Source organism: Tiliqua scincoides, chromosome 4, assembly GCF_035046505.1.
Source record: "Tiliqua scincoides isolate rTilSci1 chromosome 4, rTilSci1.hap2, whole genome shotgun sequence".
NCBI classification, from domain to species: domain Eukaryota; kingdom Metazoa; phylum Chordata; class Lepidosauria; order Squamata; family Scincidae; genus Tiliqua; species Tiliqua scincoides.
Window position 1 is genome coordinate 33347248 of NC_089824.1, and position 23540 is coordinate 33370787.

Sequence of the window (23540 nt, forward strand, 5' to 3'; positions counted from 1 at the left end):
TTGTCCAAGATGACTTCTTTACTCATTCTTCCTCCTGCCCTAGAAGTGTTTGCTTCATCTATTCATTGTAGACTTAAATGAAATTTTCTTTAGGTTTTCATACTCAAAGGGTGTTTCCAGGGAGAACAATGATTCCCCCCTCAATATGCTGGTGTCTTTTTTTTCTTTTTTGACTGAGGCTTTCAGATCTTCAGTAGCCTCCTTTCAGACTTTGTTTCTCCTCTCTCACACAGAGTTGTAAATGACTCAAGATGTCAAAAGTTTGACCTTGAAAATTGCAATTCTCCATCATGGTCCTTACACAAACATGCAAACTTATACTGTCTGGAGATGTGGTTCAGTAATAACAGATTTAAAGACAGCTTACATGCCTCAACTTGGAGTATGGCACTGTGTTTAGGGAGTAGGAAGAGGTGCAACAAGATCCTCCAGGCTGCCTTTGAACTGGTGCCCTAGATGGTGAGCCACTAGAAAGGTATCTACAGGTATGGATTTCCTGAAGGGGGCTAAAATGTCAACTTGTGGACAGAAGCTGAAGGTAGGCTAGTATTCTTTTGCCTAAATAGCAGGCTCACACACATTTTACCAACCCAGCTAGACTATAAGTTTGAAGCAAAAGTATCCCAAATAGTATGCTCTCATTTTTCGGACCTGCCATGCAAAAGTAGATGAACCTCTTACAGCAATGCTGACACAGATCTATACACACCAGGGCCTGCACAGCCAGAATATAAGATTCCTGCATGTTACACCCACTACACCTATTTTGGCAATTTGGATGGTCTAGTGTTGCTTCAAAATCCATAGTTTGTCATCTTAAGTCTTTGTGCCATTACCTACCACTAAGTGTGCTGCTCTTTTGCATGTGGTTAACATTTCTGGCTCTCAAAATATTTTCATCAAGGCACCCCAAAGTGATGATTAAGCATCAGCCTCCAAACTGCAGAATGCGAATGGACCTCATGCCACCAGTTATAAATCAAACTGATTTATAAAACTAGATCAATGCCACTTTTTAACCAAAAAAATTTGGCACAGTAGAAGCAGTTAGCTTACTGTGTTTGACCAAGATACACTAAAACAGAGTCAGCTAGAGAGTTATTTTCATTACATGTTTTATTTAGCTCCCATATCCACTCACATGTATATTTTTTATATCGCCTTAGTCAAAAAAATAATCACATCTGAAATATGGTACATAAAATCACATTCATTACAAAATTGGAATAATTTAACATTTAAAGAAAAAGGAAATTGAACAAATGTAAGTTGACCATTTCAAAAAAGGAGAAACCATTTATCCTTTTTGATAAATGGCATAGTGCTAGGAAATCTCAGCATGAACAGTTCAGCACACAAGATAAGCAAGGAAAGAGGAACAGATACTCTCATCTATTTGCCCTAGAATATAATCCAGCCTAGAGTTAAATCTGTTTACAGCCTTCAGTTTACTGTATTGGGGGCTCAACCCCAATTTATCAAAGTCTTGTGAAGAAGGTCGGTCATCGTCAATCATCCTCCCATCACACTTGCAAGTTAAAATAGATTGGGATTGCAGCCTTCGTGTGCAAGTCTTTAAGTGCCAGAGGACTCTTTAGTTTTCCCACACTAGACCATGAGTAAGCAAGAATGCCATATAAAGCAAAGAAATCTGATAGTGCAAAATTGGTGTAAGGCCTGGAAAAACAGTAGCATTATGCAATCATAGTTAAGTTGGGACCCTAAGAAGGCAAATATTGCAGTCTTGTTTTAAAAGAACTGAACTTTCTTTCTTTAAAAGAATTTAAATCACCTACATGCATGCTTGCACAAACACACACTTTCACTGTCATAGGACAGTACTCTGTAGTTACAGACCACACAGCCAATTGTTACATGCAACGCCTGGTTTCTTAAATACAAAAAAAGCCAGGCTACATCTGGAGAAAAAGTATCTTGCAGGTAAGCCTAACTTTAAAAAAAATGTACATACAAAACACCGACTAGGGACCGATGTTGGTCCGCATCAAACACAGCCGCACTCTGTGTACAAAACACAACACAGTTCCATAAACTTCTTCTATGGCATTTGCTGTAAATCTGCAGGCTGGTGTTAAGAAGCCCACGCTGCCAGCTCCTTCATATCATCCTCTTCTTCCACTCGCTTCTTTGAAGATGCTGTAGCAAGAACAGGACAAGAACTCTTCAGCCATATAGAAACAATGTCATACAAATGTGGTGACACAACAGGAGGTCTTGGACTACTTCCATATATTGTAACCTTGGCCGTAATTTGTCTGATCCAATTCCAGTACTATCAACTGAAAGATACACTTGCCAGCCTCATGCAGGACTGTCACCAGCATTCTGTGCTAAGCAAGTCTGCTGTGTTTCTAGGTGGGGTTTCAAATACATGAATCAGCTATTTTATGGCTGGCCCACCCATGAGACACAGTGGTCATTTCAGGTGGTGGATTGGGAGCACCCTAACCCTAACACCATAACCTAGCACTGATGCCATGATGTGGGGCAGAACAGCCAAAAGGCAGCTGGCCACTCTTGAGAGGGCTCCCCACCGATGCACCAAAAGGCAAGACCTCTTCACCATCCTTCCCCCTCCACACAGATTTCAGAAGGAAGAGGAAAGAGAAGAAGTAGTAGTGAGAGAGGGAAGAGTGGTGCAGCATCTTTCCAGCACCTCCCCCACAGCACCAGCTGCCACTGTGATCTTCTTACAGTAGCCATTTAAAGTATGAAAAGTTATTTCACAAATTAAAAGCCAGTTTTACCAAAAATGCAAAGCAATGTTTTCGGAGGGCCAGTGCACCCACTGGCCTCACCTGCTATCCTGGAGGTCTTCAGAAGAAGGTCTACTAGAATTGCACACAGACCTCTGATCTGAAAAAGACCTTGCATCCAAATTATCAGACATAATTCAGAGACTTGGGTGCCGTATTGCTGCTTTGTGCAGGGTTCCTGTCCCCATATCTCCAGAAGATGCATGTCACCAGTGCATGTCCTCTAACATGTGGCAAGACAGTAGCTATCACAAGCCCAGGCATGATAAATTTCAGCAACATTGGAGGGTGAGGGAGTGTAGCAGGAGACAGGAGTCCAATAGTTGGAAAAATGAGGGCTGGCAATAACAGAAGTTCAAAAAGCACCCGTGACACAAACTAGCCACACACTCAATGTTGACTGGTACCCAGGAACTGCAAGTGTTGCTAATGCTGGTATACAGTGAATCCCAATAGCAGTGTAGTTCCTATCCAAGGTCTTTGTAACAGATACACACATTGACCTGTGTGCACATCATACATGCATTTGTGGCATCTCCCTGAAAAATATGGGCCTCATGGGCTAAGAGAGAGAGCAGTGGAGACACTGGGCAGGTGGGGGGAAAGTTGGGGATTTCTGCCATGTTATAGTGACTGTAACAGGCTAGTTTATTGCTACGGCTCCCTAGTGCCTTGCAGCCCCTGTAAACTAGCAGACAGTGCAACAGGGAAACAGCATTTCCCATAAGTACAGACTCAAACAAACGATTGTTGCCCTGCTGCTTGAAATGCATTCCTGTGTGTATGGTTCTAAAAAATGGTTCTCAAACTTTTTAGCATGGGACCCACTTTTTAGGATGACAATCTTTCTGGGACCAGAAGTGATGTCATAGCCGGAAGTGACATCAAGCAAATTAAGATTTGTCTATATTGTCTGTCATTTCTTTCCCTTCAATATTTCTATATCATGTACACTATTAACAAGCAACATTAACATAGCTGACAGTTTACCAGGTTGGGAAGGCAGTCGTGTTGCTGGCACGCTTGGTAATCGGACATTTGCCATTTTATTGTCAAGTTCTTCTTGCTCCAGTTCCTCCAGTTCTGCGAGCAGCTCATCCTGAAAGCAGAACATTGACACATTACATGCCAAGAAATCAAGCATAGCAAGACTCTCTCCCCACAATGTCAGCACCTTTGGTAAACCATCATTTGCCTGGTTTCCAGGATAAGCAAGACTCAAGGCTACTAAGCAGCAAAGTGGCTGCAGACTAAGAGCCCAATCCACAGCTCTGTGCCACTGAGCACTGTCGCAAACGTGCCATAAAGTACATTTGCCAGCCTCACCGCTGGGCTCTTGCCAGTGCTGGGCTAGAGCAGGGCAGTTGCCCAGATTCCACGGCTCAGCAGTCTCCCGAACCGCCAAGCAGCGACACAGCAAGCGGGAACAGGGGCAGGAGGAGGCATTCTAGGAGGGGGAGGCCAGCGGTGATGGGTGTGGAGGAGGTGTGACGCAGAGGCGTGACCCTGGGGGAGGGATGGGAGGCGGGTCTGCGGAGCTCAGCTCTGCTGGATCCAAGGCACTTCTGTAGGGCTGCGCGCCCTACACAAGTGCCTTTACCTTACCACCAACCTTTTGGTTGATGGTAAAGTGAGTAGCCCCATTGTGAGGCTACTTACCTTATTCGGGGGAAGGGGACAAAAGTCCCCTTCTGAGGCAGCCCGGGAGCCACAGGATCTGGCGGCAACCCTTCTCAGTGCCACCGAGCCTGGGTGCCACGGGCAGTTCAGGATTGGGCTTACCGAGAGTGCTTCTTTCAGGTTTTCCATACACTTAATAAGTACTTGTGTAGCACTTTGATCGTGCAGACAGCTTCATATCTATTATCTTGATATCATCCTTACAACAACCCTATAAGGTAAATAAGGAATGTTGTCCCCATTCTGGAATTGGGGAACTCAGGTCGAGAGGGAGTGGCCTGCCTAAGGCTACCTGGCAATTTCATGGTATATGCAAGACTGAAACTGAGAAAGTTCTGATTTGTGGCTCAGACTGTCTAGATCAGGGTGTCAAACCCATTTCATACAGAGGGCTAAAGTTAACATTCATGGTAAGTGCTGAGGGCCAGAAGTGACATCTTAAGCAGATGATAACTAGAAATAAGCACTTTGTTCTCACATTAAAAACTCAGTAACTGCAAGTGACAGAAGAGAAAGTACACAAATTGCTCTTCTATAACTTGAAAATAATATCATCAAGCTGGGAGAGCCCAATTATAAAGGGGGCTGAATAAATTGCTTCTGGGGCTGCATTTAGCCCACAGGCCTTATGTTTGACACCCCTGGTCTAGATAAAATCTGACTGAACTGACACTATTGAGTCTGACCACCTTGCAAACAAATCACAGAATTACATCCTGTTATACCTTTCCTTTAAAAAAAAAAAAAACTCCCTGGGGAGGAAAACATATTTTTGAGATGGTACCCTGCCCAGTTGTCTTAAAATTATCCTCCATCCAGTTGATTCCCATCATTTGACCAGATATAGCTTCTGTCATCTGAGATATTAAGTATATTTAAACAAATAAATTATGTGCTTGGAAAGAAACTCAACAAGATGTTATCAAGCACAAAAAAGTCAACATTTAGGCTGCACCATTCATCATTAATTTCATGACTAACCTCATCAAAATCGTCCCCAACTTTTCTTGTCAGCGCTTCCGTGATTTCCTGCGCTATATCTTGCTGTTCAGTTATATCTTGCATCATGTCATCTATTTTGTCTAGGTCCCTGGGGAAGAAATAAAATAAAATTACTTTGCTTACCCTCTCTAAAAAACACCTCATCAGTCACCACTTGAAACGATAAAGATGCAGTTCATATTTCACTGGCAGAGCAGACTTTGCAAGCAGCAATATTTCAGTATAGTTGAAGGAAGGCATGTTAAATAGTCTCTCTCTCTGAATAGCAGAGACTGCAGTTAACATCTATTCCAGGCATGTTAATCTTGAGGAGGAACTGAAAATACCACAGAACTGAATCTTGGCCATGAAGCAGAAGAGTCAAGCCACCATAATTGTGCCTGTGGCTGCAAACCACAATATTATCCGAGGTAACCTAAATGGAAACCAGATGCAGCCTTAAGTGGGAGGGGTTATTTTCAAATGAAGCACTGACCACATGTTCCACTTACATATTTTCGTGTACTTTTTTCATCGCTTGGGCTGCATAGCCCATGTTCTTGAATACTTCTGTGTTAGTGTAGGAATTTTCAAGTGCTTCACGCTGGAATTCAATTGTGGAAAGCGTCCCATCGATTTGGCTCAACTGTTTCTCATATCTCTTTTTTCTCTTCAGTGCTTGCAGTGCCGCTGTACATAAGAAAGGTAAGCAACATACCATTTCATAACTAAGTGTCAATGCAGTTGTTGCAGTGCTTAGCACTAAGAGAGACAGACTGTCAGGAAGGAAGAAAGCAAGATGGAAAACTTGAAAAAAGTACATACTTCCTAGAAAAATGAAGAAGTCTTAGAAAGCCACCACTTAACTTTTAGGGGGAAAAAATGAAGAAATCAATTTAAAAAAACCACTAGGGTCGAGTTTTGGTCAAAGAACATGCATTAATTAAATGCAAATCAGACAAACAAAAATATATATGCTTGCCATTTTAAATAAGACTGATTTGGGGGAACACTCCAGGTTCATGAACGCAGAACAAACTGAACAGATTAACAATGTCCAGAAAGATTGGCCAGTATCTAGGCAATTGGATTCAGAGCAGCTACCAATCAGACAAGGCAGATCATGAGCCCAACTTAGTTTTTAATGCAGTCAATGTTTGCTGAGGGGACAGGGGTTCCCCATTAAATTCCCATTGGTCACACCCGTCGTGCAGTCAACATGCCTTAACCTTAAGGTTGCACAGTAGAGGAGATCAACTTACTTCACAGACTGGAAAAAGATCCCCATTTCAAAGATTTCAGGAAGAAAAGGGAGAGAGCCAGATAAGAAGAATCAGAGAGCAATCTGAGAAAAACAAAGAGATCACAAGTCACTATAGATTTTCATAGGATAGAAACAACTTTACTTTTGCACCACCATGATTCTAAGAGAGCTGACAAAATTGTACAAGAAGAGACACACCTGGATTCTTTTACAGAGTTCTACAGAGCTGTAGTACAGATGTATTCATTACATACTATATAGTTTTTCTTCTGAAATGAAGGAAACTTCCTTTAAAAATAAATATGGACAGCAAGCAAACTTAGATCCTACTAAGCCAAACTACCACTGTTTTAATTTGAATATATCAAGTTAGAAACAAAACAATGTATGTATCTTCACCCACCATTCCATGCATTAGGCCAAAATTATTTCTATGACACACAATGGTTGGGTCATAAATAATGGGCAGGATCCAGAAAGTTCTTTAAGCAAATGAAAGTCACACTATTCATGTAGTAACATGCTCTCCAATTGCTCCTCGAGCTGCAGCTTCCCACACCACCTGGATCCCATTTTCAAAGGTTCCTTTTTGTACAAGTTTTAAAGAACAATTAAACATTCAGACAGAGAACATATCCCCATCGTTAACATATCCACATCTGTACAGTCAATTTCATATGAGACAAAATGAAGTTATCCTTTTGTGAGTATAGTATATTGGTACAACTAAAGTTCACAGTTCTCCCTTTGTAAGTAAATCTTTTGCTGCAGCAGATCCCAGACTTTTTCAACTGGCGGCTCTCTTGACCTACTGGGTGGTGGCAATGGCTCCCCATGAGGGCTACAATCCTATACATTGTATAAGGTGGCAGGTTTTTCATGACAATTCTGTGGCTCCCCTGTCTGGTTTCTGTGGTTCCCCAGGGAGTCACAGTTCACAGTTTGAGAATCACTATTTTGCAGGTTTACCAAACATTTGCAAGTAAATGTCATGGATCATTTTGACATTTATAACATGAATGGAAGTCCATTCAGAAATATTTGAGAAATTTATATCTTTAGGGCTTTAAACTCACATGTCAGGACTAGGAGGCACCTAACCTGTGCTTCTTACATGGCTAAAATGGGATTAACTGTGTGATGATTAACAGCTTGAGGAATAAACATATGTTCATACTCTAGGTTCAAAGGCAATTCTGAATCAGTTTCTCTTTTTTTCAGCACCAAATCAGAAATTTGGAAGATCACCCTGGAGAAGAAAGTAACTTGGTTATATGGAACAATCTAGATTGTGGAATACAAAAACAAACCAAGTCACTCGAGGAAGTATTTGTTACTAAACTCTCTGGGGAAACTTTGTGCAATAAAAGGAAGAATAGTTTCTCTCATCTTAGCTTGCCTTTTGGACTAGCTCACTCTGCTGTCATTGAGATAAAGATGAAGCAACAGGTTGCTATCCTGAAAGCAGTGCTGCAAGGGAAGATGGAGAGCAAACCAGGTGCAGTGCCTGGCAAGGACACCCTTCAGCCTTGCTAGATCTCTGCTTGACTCTTCTACAGGAGAAACTGGGAATAGATAGGTTTTCACTGCCACCACACAAAGCTAGGAAGCTCAGACAGAAAGAAGCCAGCTTGGCAGAGTGCCCCCTAATCCAGGGATCCTTAAAAACAGGCAATAGCAGAGTAAGATTATCTCCTGAGCAAATGGAGACCAGGCAGGTAGAACAGTAAAAATACAAGTAGTTTATTAAAAGGCTGAAGAAATCAGAGCAACAAATGAAAAAGGTACAAGATGAAAGCAAGGCACTGATCAAGTTAGACAAGGGGGGGGAAGGAGTGGAAGCAAGGAAGTTAAAATGCAAACAGCAAATAAAAATCTCCAACATGATCAGCTGGATGTGATCCCTACCCTAGTTACTCATGCTGTTCCAAACTCCTAATCATAACATTCACACTTGCAGCGGGGCCAGTAGATAAGCCTCTCCCACAAAGCATCAGATGCTTCTGACATTAGGCCAGGGTAATTCACTAGGACTGTAGATGAGGCTCCTGCTTTAGACAGCATGGGAGCATTAACCGTGCTTTATCTGTCCGGCTGCATATGGGGGGAGCGAGAAGCAGAAATTAACTGGGGACCTGAAGTTCCTGTTCTTAAGAATCAGGTGGGATTCACCCAGTAGCATCACAAGGGGAATGCAGACTACACACGGTGTTACCCCCAGAAAGGGTGACACTAAACCACCCAAACCTCCATTCAGTGATCTTTGGCTTGCTCTGGGCCCAGCCATCTCATGCTTTCACCAAAGATCTTGTTTTCATCACTTGCCAGCAAGAACACAAGGTGACTGGGTCCAGAGCAGGCCGAAGATAGCTGAACCGCAGGGCTTTCCGCTCTCCAGTTTAAAGCAATGCATTGCCCAGAAGGTCGGGGGCAACATAATTATGTCATTACATCACCCTCAAACTTCCAGAATGCCAAGCTTCTCCAGGTAAGCGACACACCAGGTGGCACCACCCCACAGATGCCTTGGGGTTCACCAGTCAATAAGAGTCAGGTTCTTTGCTTACTGGTTAGTTGGAGAAGAAGACGATGCTGAACAACAGCCAAAAATGAAGAATAGTTACAGCTTCTAGACCAGGGGTGTCAAACTTTTTTCATACAGTGGGTTATGGCAATTGCTGTGCACCAGAAGTGACATAATTCAGGAAGTGACATCATTAAGCTGATAGCCAGAAATAAGCATTTTGTTCTCACATAGGAGCTCATTAGCAGCAAATGACAGAAGAGTAAATATGTAAATCTTGATAAGATTTTTAAGGTTTGGGATAGCTCTATCACCACACAAAACTGCTCTTTCAGCAGTGCCACTTCTGCTGAGAAGTCACTACACAGATCAACAGCTGTTGGAGGTGCTGATGGTACTTTTTACAACAAACAAATGATATTTCTTTACCTAGAAAGTACTGTAATTAATCTGTGGGACTCCTTGCCACAGGATGTGGTGATGGCACCTGACTTAGATGCCTTGAAAAGGAAACTGGACAGATTTATGGAGGAAAAGACCATCACAGATTACAAGCAATAACAACATTATGCAACCACCAGGTTTTAGAGGTAGACTATCTGACTGCCAGATCTAAGACAGTGGCAAAGGATAAGGATAATTCTTGCCTTAAGTGTTCCCCAAGGTATCAGGTGGGCCACTGTGAGATACAGAAAGCTGGACCTGATGGGTCCTTGGCAGGGCTCTTATGTTCTTATGGCAGAGCCCAATTACCATGTGGGCCAACCTTTCAGCAGCATTGCTTTTGCTGAGGCATCACCTCCCAATTTAGCAGCTGAAGGTGCGCTGCAAAGTAACATCTCAGCAGAGGCAGCCCTGCTGAAAGGATGGCCTACATGATAATGGGATGCTGGCACTTCCAGCAGTGTCTCTCTCTTTCATTCCACTTGGGTTTGCCCCTCCCCTGTTGGGTTCATTGCCTTCCATGGCTTTTTCTGATCTCTCCCTCCCACAATTCTGGCAGAAGTGGAACTGCTAAAAGGGTAGTTCTGGGACAGCCCAAATCACATGGGCTGAACAACAACTTCCAGGGTCATGTCTGGACTATGCACCTTATGTTTGATCATCCCTGATCCAGATAACTCAATAGCCTCTTGAGTATGCTGGGGCATCACAGAAGCTGCAAAGGTGGAAAATAGGCAAAATGTAGAGACACAATCGAAGACTTTCACTAGAGGCGTGTACTCTGCCTGTGTCCAAATGCTGTAAAATTGCTTCTAGTGTTAGTATAAACCAGGGGTCTCCAAACCCCAGCCCAGGGGTCAGATGCAGCCCACAGCAAGTCTCTATCTGGCCTGTGGTCAGCCTCTGATCTTCTGAGAGCCTGTGGACAGTTGACCAAGTACAACCAGAGTTGTGCTTATGGGGTGGGGGAATGGGGGCCCTTTTGTGTGTGTGCTTTATTTCTTGGGCTGTGTTGGTGCTTAGAGAAATCCTGGACATTTGAGCCCATTCATTCATTCATCTAAGTTCCATCTCTAATGTATTTATTTCAATTTTATTTTGGGGGGGGGGGCCCTCGACACTGCCAGATATTTGATGTGGCCCTTCAGCCAAAAAGTTTAGAGACCCCTGATATAAAGCATTCTGCCATAAAGTACTATTGTGGTAAAATAGAACACATTGCTGATGCTGCGTTTTACATTGTGCTTGTCACAGCATTCGTGTGGGCTAAAAGATCATTCCTGGGAGTGCAGATTTTGGGGACCAAATAACTGAATGCCCATGTTGAATTCCAAAATGAAAGACCATTTTAACAGAGTTGTACTGACATTGTGCTTAAATATATAAATTCTACGCCAACAAATACTGAATCCTACGACCTGTATAAAGGATATACTTACATTTTCATCATGTGTACTTGTCTACATTACACAATTTGTTGTGCTCTCTACACACATGGAATAGGATAAAGTAGTGACCTGATTTTTGATGGGTTGCAGGGCCAGAGCAACCCGGAATGGAAGTCACAAGGCCTTCTGGGCCACGCCATGTCCTAGAATGCCTTGCAGTTTCTACGTAACGCCGGCACATAACCAATTTCATTGGCCACATTGCGCCCCAGAATACCTTGCAGCATTGCATTCTGGGGTGTGACATGGCCGCCACAGCCAACAAGGTGGGTCGTGGCAGTAAAATGTTTGAGAACCACTGGGGTAAGGAATCATAAACTGAACTAAAGCCATATCCTGAACAAATGATAAATGTAAATCCATAACTTCTGAGACGAACTAGTGACCTGTCCACAGACTATGAATCCTATATTTCAAGGGCTTTGTTGAGTTTGACAATCATTTCATTCCCAACTGTATACTTGGTGCAAGTCACAGAATACACGCAAACCTGTTTCCAGTACTGGATATTCTGCAAGACCAAAATAAGCTGCCCTCACATTTTAGAAGGTGACAGTTCACCAACAGGCATCATAACACTGCCTCAGTGCAAGCAGTTCTCCTTTCAGGAGGAGAGGTCAATGATCCATTTTCTCTAAAAAGTGTTGCTGGAGAGATACATGCATTTGTTTTTTAAAATGGGCCTCATTCATCATCACTTCTGTTCATTCTGAAATTAATGTGCTGTGGAATGGGTATCCAAATTCAAGGCATTAACTTTTTTTTTTTAATTGGAGAGGGTGGAAGTAAATTCTTCTTGTTACATTAAAACTACACAAATGCCCAGGTGCTACCTGCCCCTCAGGACCTGATGTGGCCCAAGGGGAAAAGACACCTAAATTTCTGGAGGAAAAATTCATCACAGGTTACAAGTCCTGGGGCATTTGGTGGGCCGCTGTGAGATACAGGAAGCTGGACTAGATGGGCCTTTGGCCTGATCCAGTGGGGCTGTTCTTATGTTCTTATGTAAGTCATGATAGATATGTGCAAGCTCCTGATTTTAGAAGTAGACTACCTCAGAATGCCAGATGCAGGGGAGGGCACCAGGACGCAGGTTGTGTCTGTTGTCTTGTGAGCTCCCTCAGGCATTTGGTGGGCCACTGTGAGATACAGAAGGCCAGACTAGATGGGCTTTTGGCCTGATCCAGGCAGGCTTTTCTTATGTTCTTGCTGCTGCTGCTCCTCCCAGCCTCACCCAATGGCACTAGATACAGGCCCTGCCTGCTTACGTGTGGAAGTAGGGCAGTGCTTCTCCCAATTTCCTTACTCTGCCCTGCTGTGCTGCTATTTCAAAACATTGAGCAGATGTGCAGGGAAGAATGGGTGCTAGGCAAGGAAGCCAATGGATACAGGAAGCCACCTGCACTCTCCCAAAGCAGCCCAGCTCATCTCATGGCTGGGCTGGCCCTACTCAGGCAAAACATACAGTTTCCACAAGATACAATCAAGGACAAATAACACCACATGTGGGCAGTTTTAATTGAGAGAATGGGGTATTCCTCCCTGTACCAAAAGACTTACTACTAACCTAAGTCTTCCCCCCTTGGCTTCTACTACACTTTTAAAGAAATAGCTGCCACTACTATACATGATCTCCCAGCTCAAGTCAAGTTGTCCCCTAAAATTGTTGCCGATGAAGTCACTTTTTAAAACCTGCATAGTGTCTCCTAACTCCATCTTGGTTTTTTAGCCAACATTCCTAAGAGTCATCCAGGACTTTGCCCTGGAGGGGGCGAGGTTCATTCTAATCAAGATCAGGCTAATCAAGGGCCACCTACTGGAATGACTGATTGGAATCGAAAGCTGTAGCACTGCAGGGTATCTGTGTGTCTTAGGTCTTGCAAATTCAGGCTCTCCATAATACAGGTGGCATAATATCAGTGGCAAGCACAAGTCCTGTTGTATAAATTAAGCCAGGCCACCTGGACATTCTTTTCAGCTTCCTTCTCTAGGAAATCTCTCCTGCCAACAATCTAAGCATAGATGCAACCCACACTTTACCATACCTTTTGTTCCTTCAGGAAATATTCCAATCCGGAGTGCAATTACACTCCTGGAAGATCACACCTCAACTCAACCAAGCCCAGAAAACTCTTGACTGCATACCCAGGAAATGTTCCAAATACCATCATTCTCCCAGGAATGTCTTTGTATCCATTGATGAAAGTCCTATAACTAACTCTGCTTTGGGAGCAGAATTTTGGCATGCACTGAAGGTGCCCATGCCATTTTGGTAGCCTCTTCCATATAAACTTCCACCATTTTTGTGGCATTTTCTGCCCTACTGAAGGCATCCCCACTGTCCAGTTATGGCAAGGTCCTTCCTGCATGGAAAGCTTCTTTCTTCAGTAGCTGCCCTGAGAGGAGTTACTTTCTCTGCCCACTGTGGACACCTTTTTGACTGCATACCTCTGGTGATGCAGCCAGGTTCTTCTTTCACAGAAGGACTTCATACCCCACACTACCCAACAGATTTAGGGTAAGTAATTTCACTTCTCCTCCAGCCCAGATAATAACTCTGCCTCCCTTTTACTAAAAGCCTCCATTCCCCAGTGCTTGTTTTAAACCTCCCACTAATTTTCTCCTTTTCTCCCACTGGTTCATCTCTGGCAGAGGAAGCTCAGCCCAGCTGGCAGCCTGCCTCTTTCCTGCCTTCAATTAATGATGCCATGCCCACCTTGCCTGTCCAAACAGAGCTATTTACCAATACTCTTCCACCCATAACCACTTAAATCTTTGCACAACTGATTCTCCAAGGAAGCATTGCTTTTTTTTGTTTCTAAGAACATAAATAGAGCCCTCGTGGATCAAGACAAATGTCCCCTTAGTCCAGCTTGCTGTATCTCACAGTGGTCCACAAGATCCCTCAAAGAGCACACAAGATGACAAGAATACCTGTATCCTGTACTCTCTTGTATCTGGCTTGTAACCTATGATGGACTTTTCCTACATAAATCTGTCCCATCCACTTTTAAAGCCATCTAGGGCAGGTGCCATCCCCACACCCTGTGACAAGGAGTTCCACTGATGAATTATATATATCTCTTAATAAAAATATTTTGGGGTGTCTCATGGTTACAAGTAGCCTAACTGGAAGCACTTTGAGGTTGTTCGCTCCACTCCACTATCCAGGCAACAATTCCTAAACTGTTATATAATGCAAGAGGTGAAAATGCAGTGTAATTTCCCCAATTTAGCTTAATTCTGAGCTGGACTAACCGATGTCAAAAGCTGACACCCATTTGTACAGGTGTGGATCTCCCATTCAGTCTATGGGGCAAAGGGTTCCTAGAAACACAGTTTATAGCATTGGGGAACCTTCAGGAGGCTTCTCCGACGCCGGCACAGGTTGTGCAAGGCTCTATGAGCCTCAGGTGAGTGAGGGGGTGGCAACAGCCCACTGGGGCACCATTGTGAACCTTTGCCCCAGGTTGTGGGGCCAGGGTGGTTCGCCACTGCATTCGTATCCTTTCTAATAAAGCAATTAGTATCTTATTTCCTCCTGTTAGGTTTTTTTTTTTGCAAATTAAAATTCACAAGCCATCTCTGAGAACAGAAACAAATAGTGATTGGGAAATATTTTTCTAAGACAGCTCTGCAGCTCACTTCAGTGCTCTTAAGAATAAGCTGCTAGGCTTGTTCTGTGGTAACATGAAACTCTTGCATCATCATAGGACTTCAAAGGACGGCACAGTCATGACATCCAAGTCACACACAAGGAATACAGCTCATCATCATGAGACACACAACATCACCAACAGTACATGTGTTAAACTTCTATTAGCAACTGCGCAGATTTATCCCACGTTTCCCTAGAGTTTAACAATGACAATTTGGTAGGACAGAGAAGGACATTTTCTGAGTACTCAAAGGGATAATATTTGGTGACTGGTAAAATGCAATAATTTTCTCAAGCAACATTCCCTGATCTGGAAGAATGTGGTTATACGGGTGTCACAAGCCGCTCTTCAACGCTGTTCCTGATGCTATTGGTTGCAAACAACTCTCCACCATGTTTTGCACAATTCTGCAGAAGTTTGTTTTTTTCAGTTTAATTTTTAACTCTTTGGATGTTTAATTCTCACCTGCTATACAACTCTAGTGCAGGGAAGCTCATCTGGCTTTCTTCTTTTCAAAAGTGGAACAGCAGGACAACAGCTGCAAAGATAATCAACCAACACTTTGCCATTTTCTTTGAGAATTCCCCCTTCCCCTTATTCTTTGGAGGTCTCTCCTGTCCAGAAGTGCTTATCCAGGCAGAGTTAAATAACAAGGCTGGTGGGTACAGCAAGTCAGCTGTCCCCTTTCTACAGCCAAATCATCTTCCAATCACCATTGTCAGTTATTACATGTGGTCATTGAAAACACTGTTGTGAAAGGAGCATGCAAAAGCTGCTAAACAATTGGAGCAGCATGTGATACATTATATGTATAGCGGGGAGAAGATTTGTTAGATGTTCCGTTCATTATTTTGAAATGGGATTGCATCCAAAAAACTATAAACACAGAATGCACGCAACATTGCTCTCTTCCAACTCCTTTCCATTAGTACAATAGAAATTCCCTTATCTACAGCTTGCACATGAAAGGAGACTTCCTCTGTCCACCTCCCAGCAAAAAACCCTCCTGAAGTGGCCCAATAGCTGTGCTTGGCACATCATACAAATGGACAATATGTGCCAGCATGACCCTGGCATTAAATAATTATAGCACCCATGGCTGAAGAGAACGAACTTGAAGATTCTGATGGCTTTTACAGTTGTGTGCATGACTGTCCATTTCAACATTGCCTGCATATGTTTTGGACCCCCACTCCAAACCCTTCCTTTGCAATTATACCATCATCTAACCCAGGGGTTTTCAAAGAGTGCGTTGAAATGCCTTAGGGCAGTGTTTCTCAAACTGTGGATTGAGACTCACTAGGTGGGTCGTGAGCCAATTTCACGTGGGTCCCCATTAATTTCATTATTTTATTTTTAATATATTAGACTTGATGCTACCATGCTACATGACTGCACCTGCGGATATTTTACAGATCTGTACTTTTATCAGGGTACTATGTATAAGCTTTTAACAATGATAGTCAATGGGACTTACTCCTGGGTAAGTGTGGATAGGATTACAGCCTAGGATTGTTGAAAACTTTCCTGCTTGATGATGTCACTTCCAGTCATGACATCACTTTTGGTGGGTCTTGACAGATTCTCATTCTAAAAAGTGGGTCCCGGTGCTAAATGTGTAAGAACCACTGTCTTAGGGCATCACAGCACACTCACAGGGACGCTCCAGTGACCCCTCCTACCTTTCTCCCCCAGATGCCATCTTTGTGAGATTCAAAATGGTGGCACCTGGGGGGGGGAATAGGTAGGAAAACCTGAGTTTTGTGAGATCCAAGATGATAGCATCCAATTGAGAAGAGGCTGTGGGGGCTTTGTGACCCAGATAAGTTTGGGAGCCATTGAAACCTGATATCCACAGTGGTCTACAGGTTGCTACATTGCCACAAAGATCTTTCTTGTAAGACCTGCACAAGAACAGAGATTGAGAATCAAAGCCTTCAGATGGCATCCACAAGCTACCAAATCTGAAGCCTAACAGCCCTACTCAGTGAGTAAGCAGGTGCAAAGGGGGCACACTGCCTGATGTTACAAAATAGACAATATTGCACACTTCCACAGAATTTCACAATCAATACTACAGATCCGAACTCAGTCAACAACTCAATAATAAATCAATTCATTAAATATCAAGATTTCAATAAAACGTTCAATGACAATTTTTTTAACACAAAAACCTTAACAAGGCAAGCATTGTAGAGATTTGGGTATGGGTTTAGCATAGGACTGCAATCAGTTTCATTAAAAAATAATGAATGAATCTACTAAAGAGGCACCACCAATAAACTGGACATCAGATTTTAAAAATACATATATTTAATTACATATTTAATACTGTGAAAAACACACACAGCAAGCACCATTTTAAAAGGCAGTCCCCATTTCCTCTCATACAGATCATCTCAGCAGATGATGTCTGCTATCGCAGGAGTGCATCATGTGTGAAGGCACTTATATGGTGTACAATTAGTCTGGGGAATGTACTGCCGCAACATGTGATGATAGTCACTAGCTTGGATTATTTAAATTGGGACTGAACAAATTCAGAGAACAGGTCAGTCAATGGCTATGTGCTACACCTCTGGGTTCAGCTATAGTAAGCCGCTGAATTTCAGATGCAGGGGAGCAAGGAAATGAGATAAGCATGACTTTCACTCTTGCTTGTGGACCTGAGGCAACTTGGGATCATAGGGATAAACACTGGACTAAATGGCTTTTTGGCCTGATCCAGTCAGGCTTTCCTTATATTCCCACCTATGTACAAAGTATGCCTCTTGCTTCAGATTTTTTTTTTTTAAACCTGTAGGTTACTTTAAAAGAAATCCTTGTCAAGTACTATAATCAATTAACAAGGTGACAGCCCTAGTCTGGCATCACTTTATTGGGATAAAGTCCAAGTGTACAGTTTATAAACTCACAACACCCACTGCCACATTTGGCTACACTGTTGCCAACAAGTTAACTTCCCTTCCAAGTTCATGTGAAGTTAAACCCCACACAGAACTTTTGAAAGTGACTGAAATCTGGATATTCAGGTATCTGGATTCCTATCAGTGCTGTTTGCACAATGCATGATATTTCAAAGTGCTGGTGCTGCAGACCAAAGTTTAAGAGGTTCTAGGAAGCAGAGCTTTCAGCAAAGGAAAGGAAGAATGAATGAGGGTCACAAGCACCCCTGTTCTATGCACAGTTACTCTGAATGAACTTGGTGGGATGTGACTCATTTCCATGGGGCCTTTCCTCTAGTATCCTATCCTGTATGCAATCACAGACATGCAGCACAATCTAAGCATGTTTTCTCAGAAGCAAGTTTAGCTATGTTCAATGCTACTTACTCCCAGGAAAGCATGCACAGGATTACAGCCCTATTCTTTGTTAGCATACAACCCCAAGTTAAGCTGAACCATGAGCCGACAGAGCCATTCTTGCAGTGAACTATTATATAAGTTCAGAACACACCCCTGTGACTTCATGCAGCTGTTTTTATGAGGTAGCTAGGGGAGGTCCAAGGATGTGAAATAACACTTCCATTGTTACATATTCATCTATTTCTAGATTGGATTCCAGTCAATCCTAAAAACGTACATTAAAGACCAACAACAAATCCAAGAACATATTTTCATCTGACAACTGCTCCTTAAGCCATGCAAAGCTCTTTAATTTTTAAAACACAGCCCTGGAAATGCCTGAACTTGAAAAAGAAGCATGTTCATTATATACTTCACAACTATAATTAAATGTGAATCAGGCAGTCACCAAAATATTCCACTTTTAAAATGTTTGCATCTTGTGGATGGACTTAAACAGGTAAACCATCAGGAATCTTAAGGTTTTGTTCTATCTCTACTAACCTTGGTTGGTTCAGAGCTAGCTATGCATGTTTACTCAGAAGTAAGTCCAATCAAATTCAATAGCACTTACTCCCATGTAAGTGCAATTAGGATTGCAGCTTTATTTACCATTAGTACTAACAGTTCTAGGCACCTTAACACAATCATAACAGTGATGTAATCAATGTGCTATTTGTAAAGGATGTGTAAGCATACACCATTATAGTATTACTATATTTATATCATACTATTAATGTCCCATGAGTCTTACAGATAAGTTTCTGCTCCCAAAGAACTTGCAATCCAGAACAGTAAGAAAGTAACAGAAGAAAGGACAGGCAGACAAAGGAGAGAAGAATGTTGGCAAATACAATCACACCCTATTTAAAGTTGGATTACAGGTGAACAGGAAGATCATTTGGTCCTAAAGTACTTACTAAAAGAACCATACAGTATCAGTATGTGTAGTGGTTAGAGCAACAGACAGCGAGAACAGGTTCAAATCATCACTACAGCCATGAAGTTCAGTGACTTTGGGCTAGCAACTACCTCCCATCCTAACCTACCTCAAAGGATTATTGTGAGGATAAAGTGGAAGAGGGAGAATTTTTCGTGCTACCTTGAATTCCTTGAAGGAAGAGAGGGGAGGGACAAAAAGAAGTGTAACTTTTTTTCTATTACATCAAGCTCAAAGGGGTTTACTTCCATGGGATTGGGATTTACTTCCAGAACTACACTATATAAGGAAGTGAAAAGGGTGAGGTATGGAGAAAAGGTGTCAGTTCCTGCACAGCAACAGCAATAAATAACATGGGAGTCATTTAAGGAAACCTTTCATTGATAGCATTGCTGGACATGATACCATGCTAAAACTACCAGATTCTGAAAACACTTTAAACCAGTTCAAAGTTTAGTTTATTTATAAGCCAACTGGATAAAAGTATCAAACTTGTTAATGGGTGCAAAGTTCACAGTGCTACAGTTGATTAGAAAACATGGAGCACCCTATGCAGAGATTGCAGAGGTCCCAATTTTGTGCAGAGAGAGTTTTCTTTGAGGAGAACAGGCAAGGGGAAAGAGAAGGGAGAATCGCAAGTGCACTGGTTGGAAATAGAAAAATTTAATGTTTTTGCATAGGAAAAGACACTCAGATCCTGCTACTGCATAATCACATGCAAGGATTACAAATGGAAGGGGGTTGCCTTAGATACAAATGCAAGGGACAACTGTGACTTTCAAGCTGATGTAAACAAAGTGAAAACCCTATATGTATAGGACATGTCCTCTTTTTTAGCCTTCTGTCCTGGAAAAGAACTCCAATGTCCTCCTTTTCCTGTGAGTGGCCCCAGCAAGCAGTGCACAGTCTTCTTGCAATTAATACATTATATGTAATAGTTTAAAATTTAATAATAAATAGTATATTTAAACCCATTTCTGCCCAGCCCACAGGTGTACACATTCGATCCCTGTTGTGCATATACAACTTTGGGCAGAAATGGTTTAAATTAACCACATGGAATCAATAAACAAGCGCTTCTAGCTTTTATTTTGCCGTGTCCTACATTTTTCCTCAAATGTCCTACATTTTGGGGTAATGTGGGGTTATGACATCTGCTCACCAGACAGACAGACGGTTTTGGACTGCCCCCTAACCACAATTAGACACTGTCGAAAGGTGGGCACTTTGCACGCGCTCAGAGTTACCTTCTCTTAGGCTACAATCCTATCCACATTATCTGGGAGTAAGCCCTATTGACTAGAATGGGGCTTACTTCTGAGTAGACATGCATAGGATTGGGTTCCTAACTAGCAGCACCTGCTCCAAGGCCAAGAACCAAAACTCTATCCAAAGCTCTATCCCAAGTGGAGTTCCCGGAGTGAGGCCCAGTTCAAGGCGAAGCCCCGATGATCATCCAGCGTCACTCACCCCTCTTGTCCCTGGTGCCGTGCCTCTTGGCCAGCGCCAGCTCCTTCGCGATCCTGGCCTCCAGGTACTCCTGCTTCTTGGTGAGCATCTCCTCCGTCTCCCGCAGCCGGGCCAGGGCCTCCTGGGGCGTGGGGCCCCCCTTGCCTTTGCCCCTGGAGTAGCCGGAGCCCCCGCCGCCCTTGAAGAACTTGTGGATCTTGCTCATCGCGGCGCTTCCAGGGCTGGACTGCTTGGAAGACTCCCGGAGGAAAGGCTGGCGCGGCCCAAGCGCTCCTTCCGGGGCTTCAGCAGCGACAACAAACACCAGGCGGCCGGGACTGCATCGCCCAGCTCCGTCCGGTCGCAGCAACCAAGAAACGCCGGGAGGGAAGGAAGCGGCGCCTCCCAGGGACGAGGCCACGTGAGTGCCACGCACCTGCCCCAGGTGTGCCACCTGGGAATGTGCACCACCCCCAGGCACGCAGCAGGAGCCACTGCCAAGCCTGTGAGGTCAGCGCCGCAGATACCGTGCACGCTTCCCTGGCAGGAAGTCTCACTGAGCATTGCAGGGTTTACTTGTGAGTAGGCTTGCATTGGGCTCCCCAGAAGCTGCACCTGTAGAGCTGAAGTACTGAACAATCCACGCTCTTGGCTCTGATCAAGCTTGTCTCATCCCGATCCCCAGACCTGGCCACTCTCCAGCCACCCCTGGCTTCCCCCCTCCGCCTGCCCCCCCCAAACGTGTGCCCTTCCCTCATCTGCCCTTCAACGCAGTGCTGAACAGAGTTGGGAGCTTCTCAGGCAGCCACAGCCCTGCATCTACTCATCCCCTTTAATAGGGTTCTTGCTGATTGTGCCCATTTTACAGACAGGAAACTGAGGGTAAAACTAACCCCACGTTACTCAGAACAGTAAGTCCTTTTGAATTCAATGGGACTGACAGCCCAATCCTATCCACACTTTCCTGGGAGTAAGCCCCATTGACTGCAATGGGACTTACTTCTAAATAGACATGCTTAGGATTGGGCTGTGAGGCTGCAATCCTACATACACTTTCCTGGGAGTAAGCCCCATTAAACGCAGTGGAACTTACTTCTGGGTAAACATGCATAGGATAGTGCTGTTTCCCTCCCAGGTGTGTATAGGATTGCAGTCTATGTAGGATTTGAGGGCCCAATGCTATCCAACTTTCCAGCACTGATTCAGCTATGTCAATAGGGCATGTGCTGCATCCTGCAGCAGACAGGGAGGTCTTCCTCAAGGTGATGGAATATTGGTTCCCTTAAAGGGGGGGGGGCTGAATTGCAGCTCCATCAGCACTGGAAAGTTGAATAGGATTGGACCCTGAATCTGCTATTGCTCAGAGCTAAATACCTAGTTTGGATGCTTGTTGCTTCATTTATTGATGTACTCATGTTGGCAACCTTCAGTCTCGAAAAACTATGGTATCGCGCTCTGAAAGGTGGTTCTGGAACAACATCTAGTGTGGTTGAAAAGGCCAATTCGGGAGTGACAGTCCCTTCCACACTGGGAGCAAGTGCAGTCTGTCCCTGGTCTGTCTCCCTGGCTATGGGCCTTTCTTCTTTGCCTCTTTGTCTCTGTCTGTTGGCCAAGTGTCTCTTCAAACTGGGAAAGGCCATGCTGCACAGCCTGCCTCCAAGCCGGCCGCTCAGAGGCCAGGGTTTCCCACCTGTTGAGGTCCACTCCTAAGGCCTTCAGATCCCTCTTGCAGATGTCCTTGTATCGCAGCTGTGGTCTACCTGTAGGGCGCTTTCCTTGCACGAGTTCACCATAGAGGAGATCCTTTGGGATCCGGCCATCATCCATTCTCACGACATGACCAAGCCAATGCAGGCATCTCTGTTTCAGCAGTGCATACATGCTAGGGATTCCAGCTCATTCCAAGACTGTGTTGTTTGGAACTTTGTCCTGCCAGGTGATGCCGAGGATGTATCGGAGGCAGCGCATGTGGAAAGCGTTCAGTTTCCTCTCCTGTTGTGAGCGAAGAGTCCATGACTCGCTGCAGTACAAAAGTGTACTCAGGACGCAAGCTCTGTAGACCTGGATCTTGGTATGTTCCATCAGCTTCTTGTTGGACCAGACTCTCTTTGTGAGTCTGGAAAATGTGGTAGCTGCTTTACCGATGCGCTTGTTTAGCTCGGTATCGAGAGAAAGAGTGTCGGAGATCGTTGAGCCAAGGTACACAAAGTCATGGACAACCTCCAGTTCATGCGCAGAGATTGTAATGCAGGGAGGTGAGTCCACATCCTGAACCATGACCTGTGTTTTCTTCAGGCTGATTGTCAGTCCAAAATCTTGGCAGGCCTTGCTAAAATGATCCATGAGCTGCTGGAGATCTTTGGCAGAGTGGGTAGTGATAGCTGCATCGTCGGCAAAGAGGAAGTCACGCAGACATTTCAACTGGACTTTGCTCTCAGTCTGGAGAGGTTGAAGAGCTTTCCGTCTGATCTGGTCCGGAGATAGATGCCTTCTGTTGCAGTTCCAAAGGCCTGCTTCAGCAGGACAGTGAAGAAAATCCCAAACAAGGTTGGTGCAAGAACACAGCCCTGCTTCACTCCGCTTCGGATGTCAAAGGGGTCTGATGTGGAGCCATCGAAGACAACAGTGCCCTTCATGTCCTTGTGGAAAGATCTGATGATGCTGAGGAGCCTGGGTGGACATCCAATCTTGGGGAGAATCTTGAAGAGGCCGTCTCTGCTGACCAGGTCGAAAGCCTTCGTGAGATCTATGAAGGCTATAAAGAATGGCTGTCGTTGCTCCCTGCATTTCTCCTGCAGTTGTCTAAGGGAGAATACCATATCAGTGATGGACCTGTTGGCTCGGAATCCACACTGCGATTCTGGATAGACGCTCTCTGCAAGTACCTGGAGCCTCTTTAGTGCAACTCGGGCAAACAGCTTTCCTACAAGGCTAAGGAGAGAGATGCCAAGGTAGTTGTTGCAGTCACCCCTGTCACCTTTGTTCTTGTACAGCGTGATGATGTTTGCATCCCTCATGTCTTGAGGTACT

The 23540-nt window shown here is 44.0% G+C and overlaps 1 protein-coding gene across 1 annotated transcript; it reads right to left on the bottom strand.

Annotated features, from left to right (window-relative positions):
* Window positions 1-1132: 1132 nt before the first annotated feature.
* CHMP4C (charged multivesicular body protein 4C) lies at window positions 1133-20858 on the bottom strand. Its single transcript, XM_066624186.1, has 5 exons — window positions 20532-20858; window positions 5951-6128; window positions 5439-5547; window positions 3768-3876; window positions 1133-2157 (listed from the first exon to the last, which is right to left on the bottom strand). Exons 1-5 carry the CDS (start codon window positions 20734-20736, stop codon window positions 2093-2095), a joined length of 666 nt encoding a protein of 221 aa, XP_066480283.1. The 5' UTR covers window positions 20737-20858; the 3' UTR covers window positions 1133-2092.
* Between the last annotated feature and the right edge of the window lie 2682 nt (window positions 20859-23540).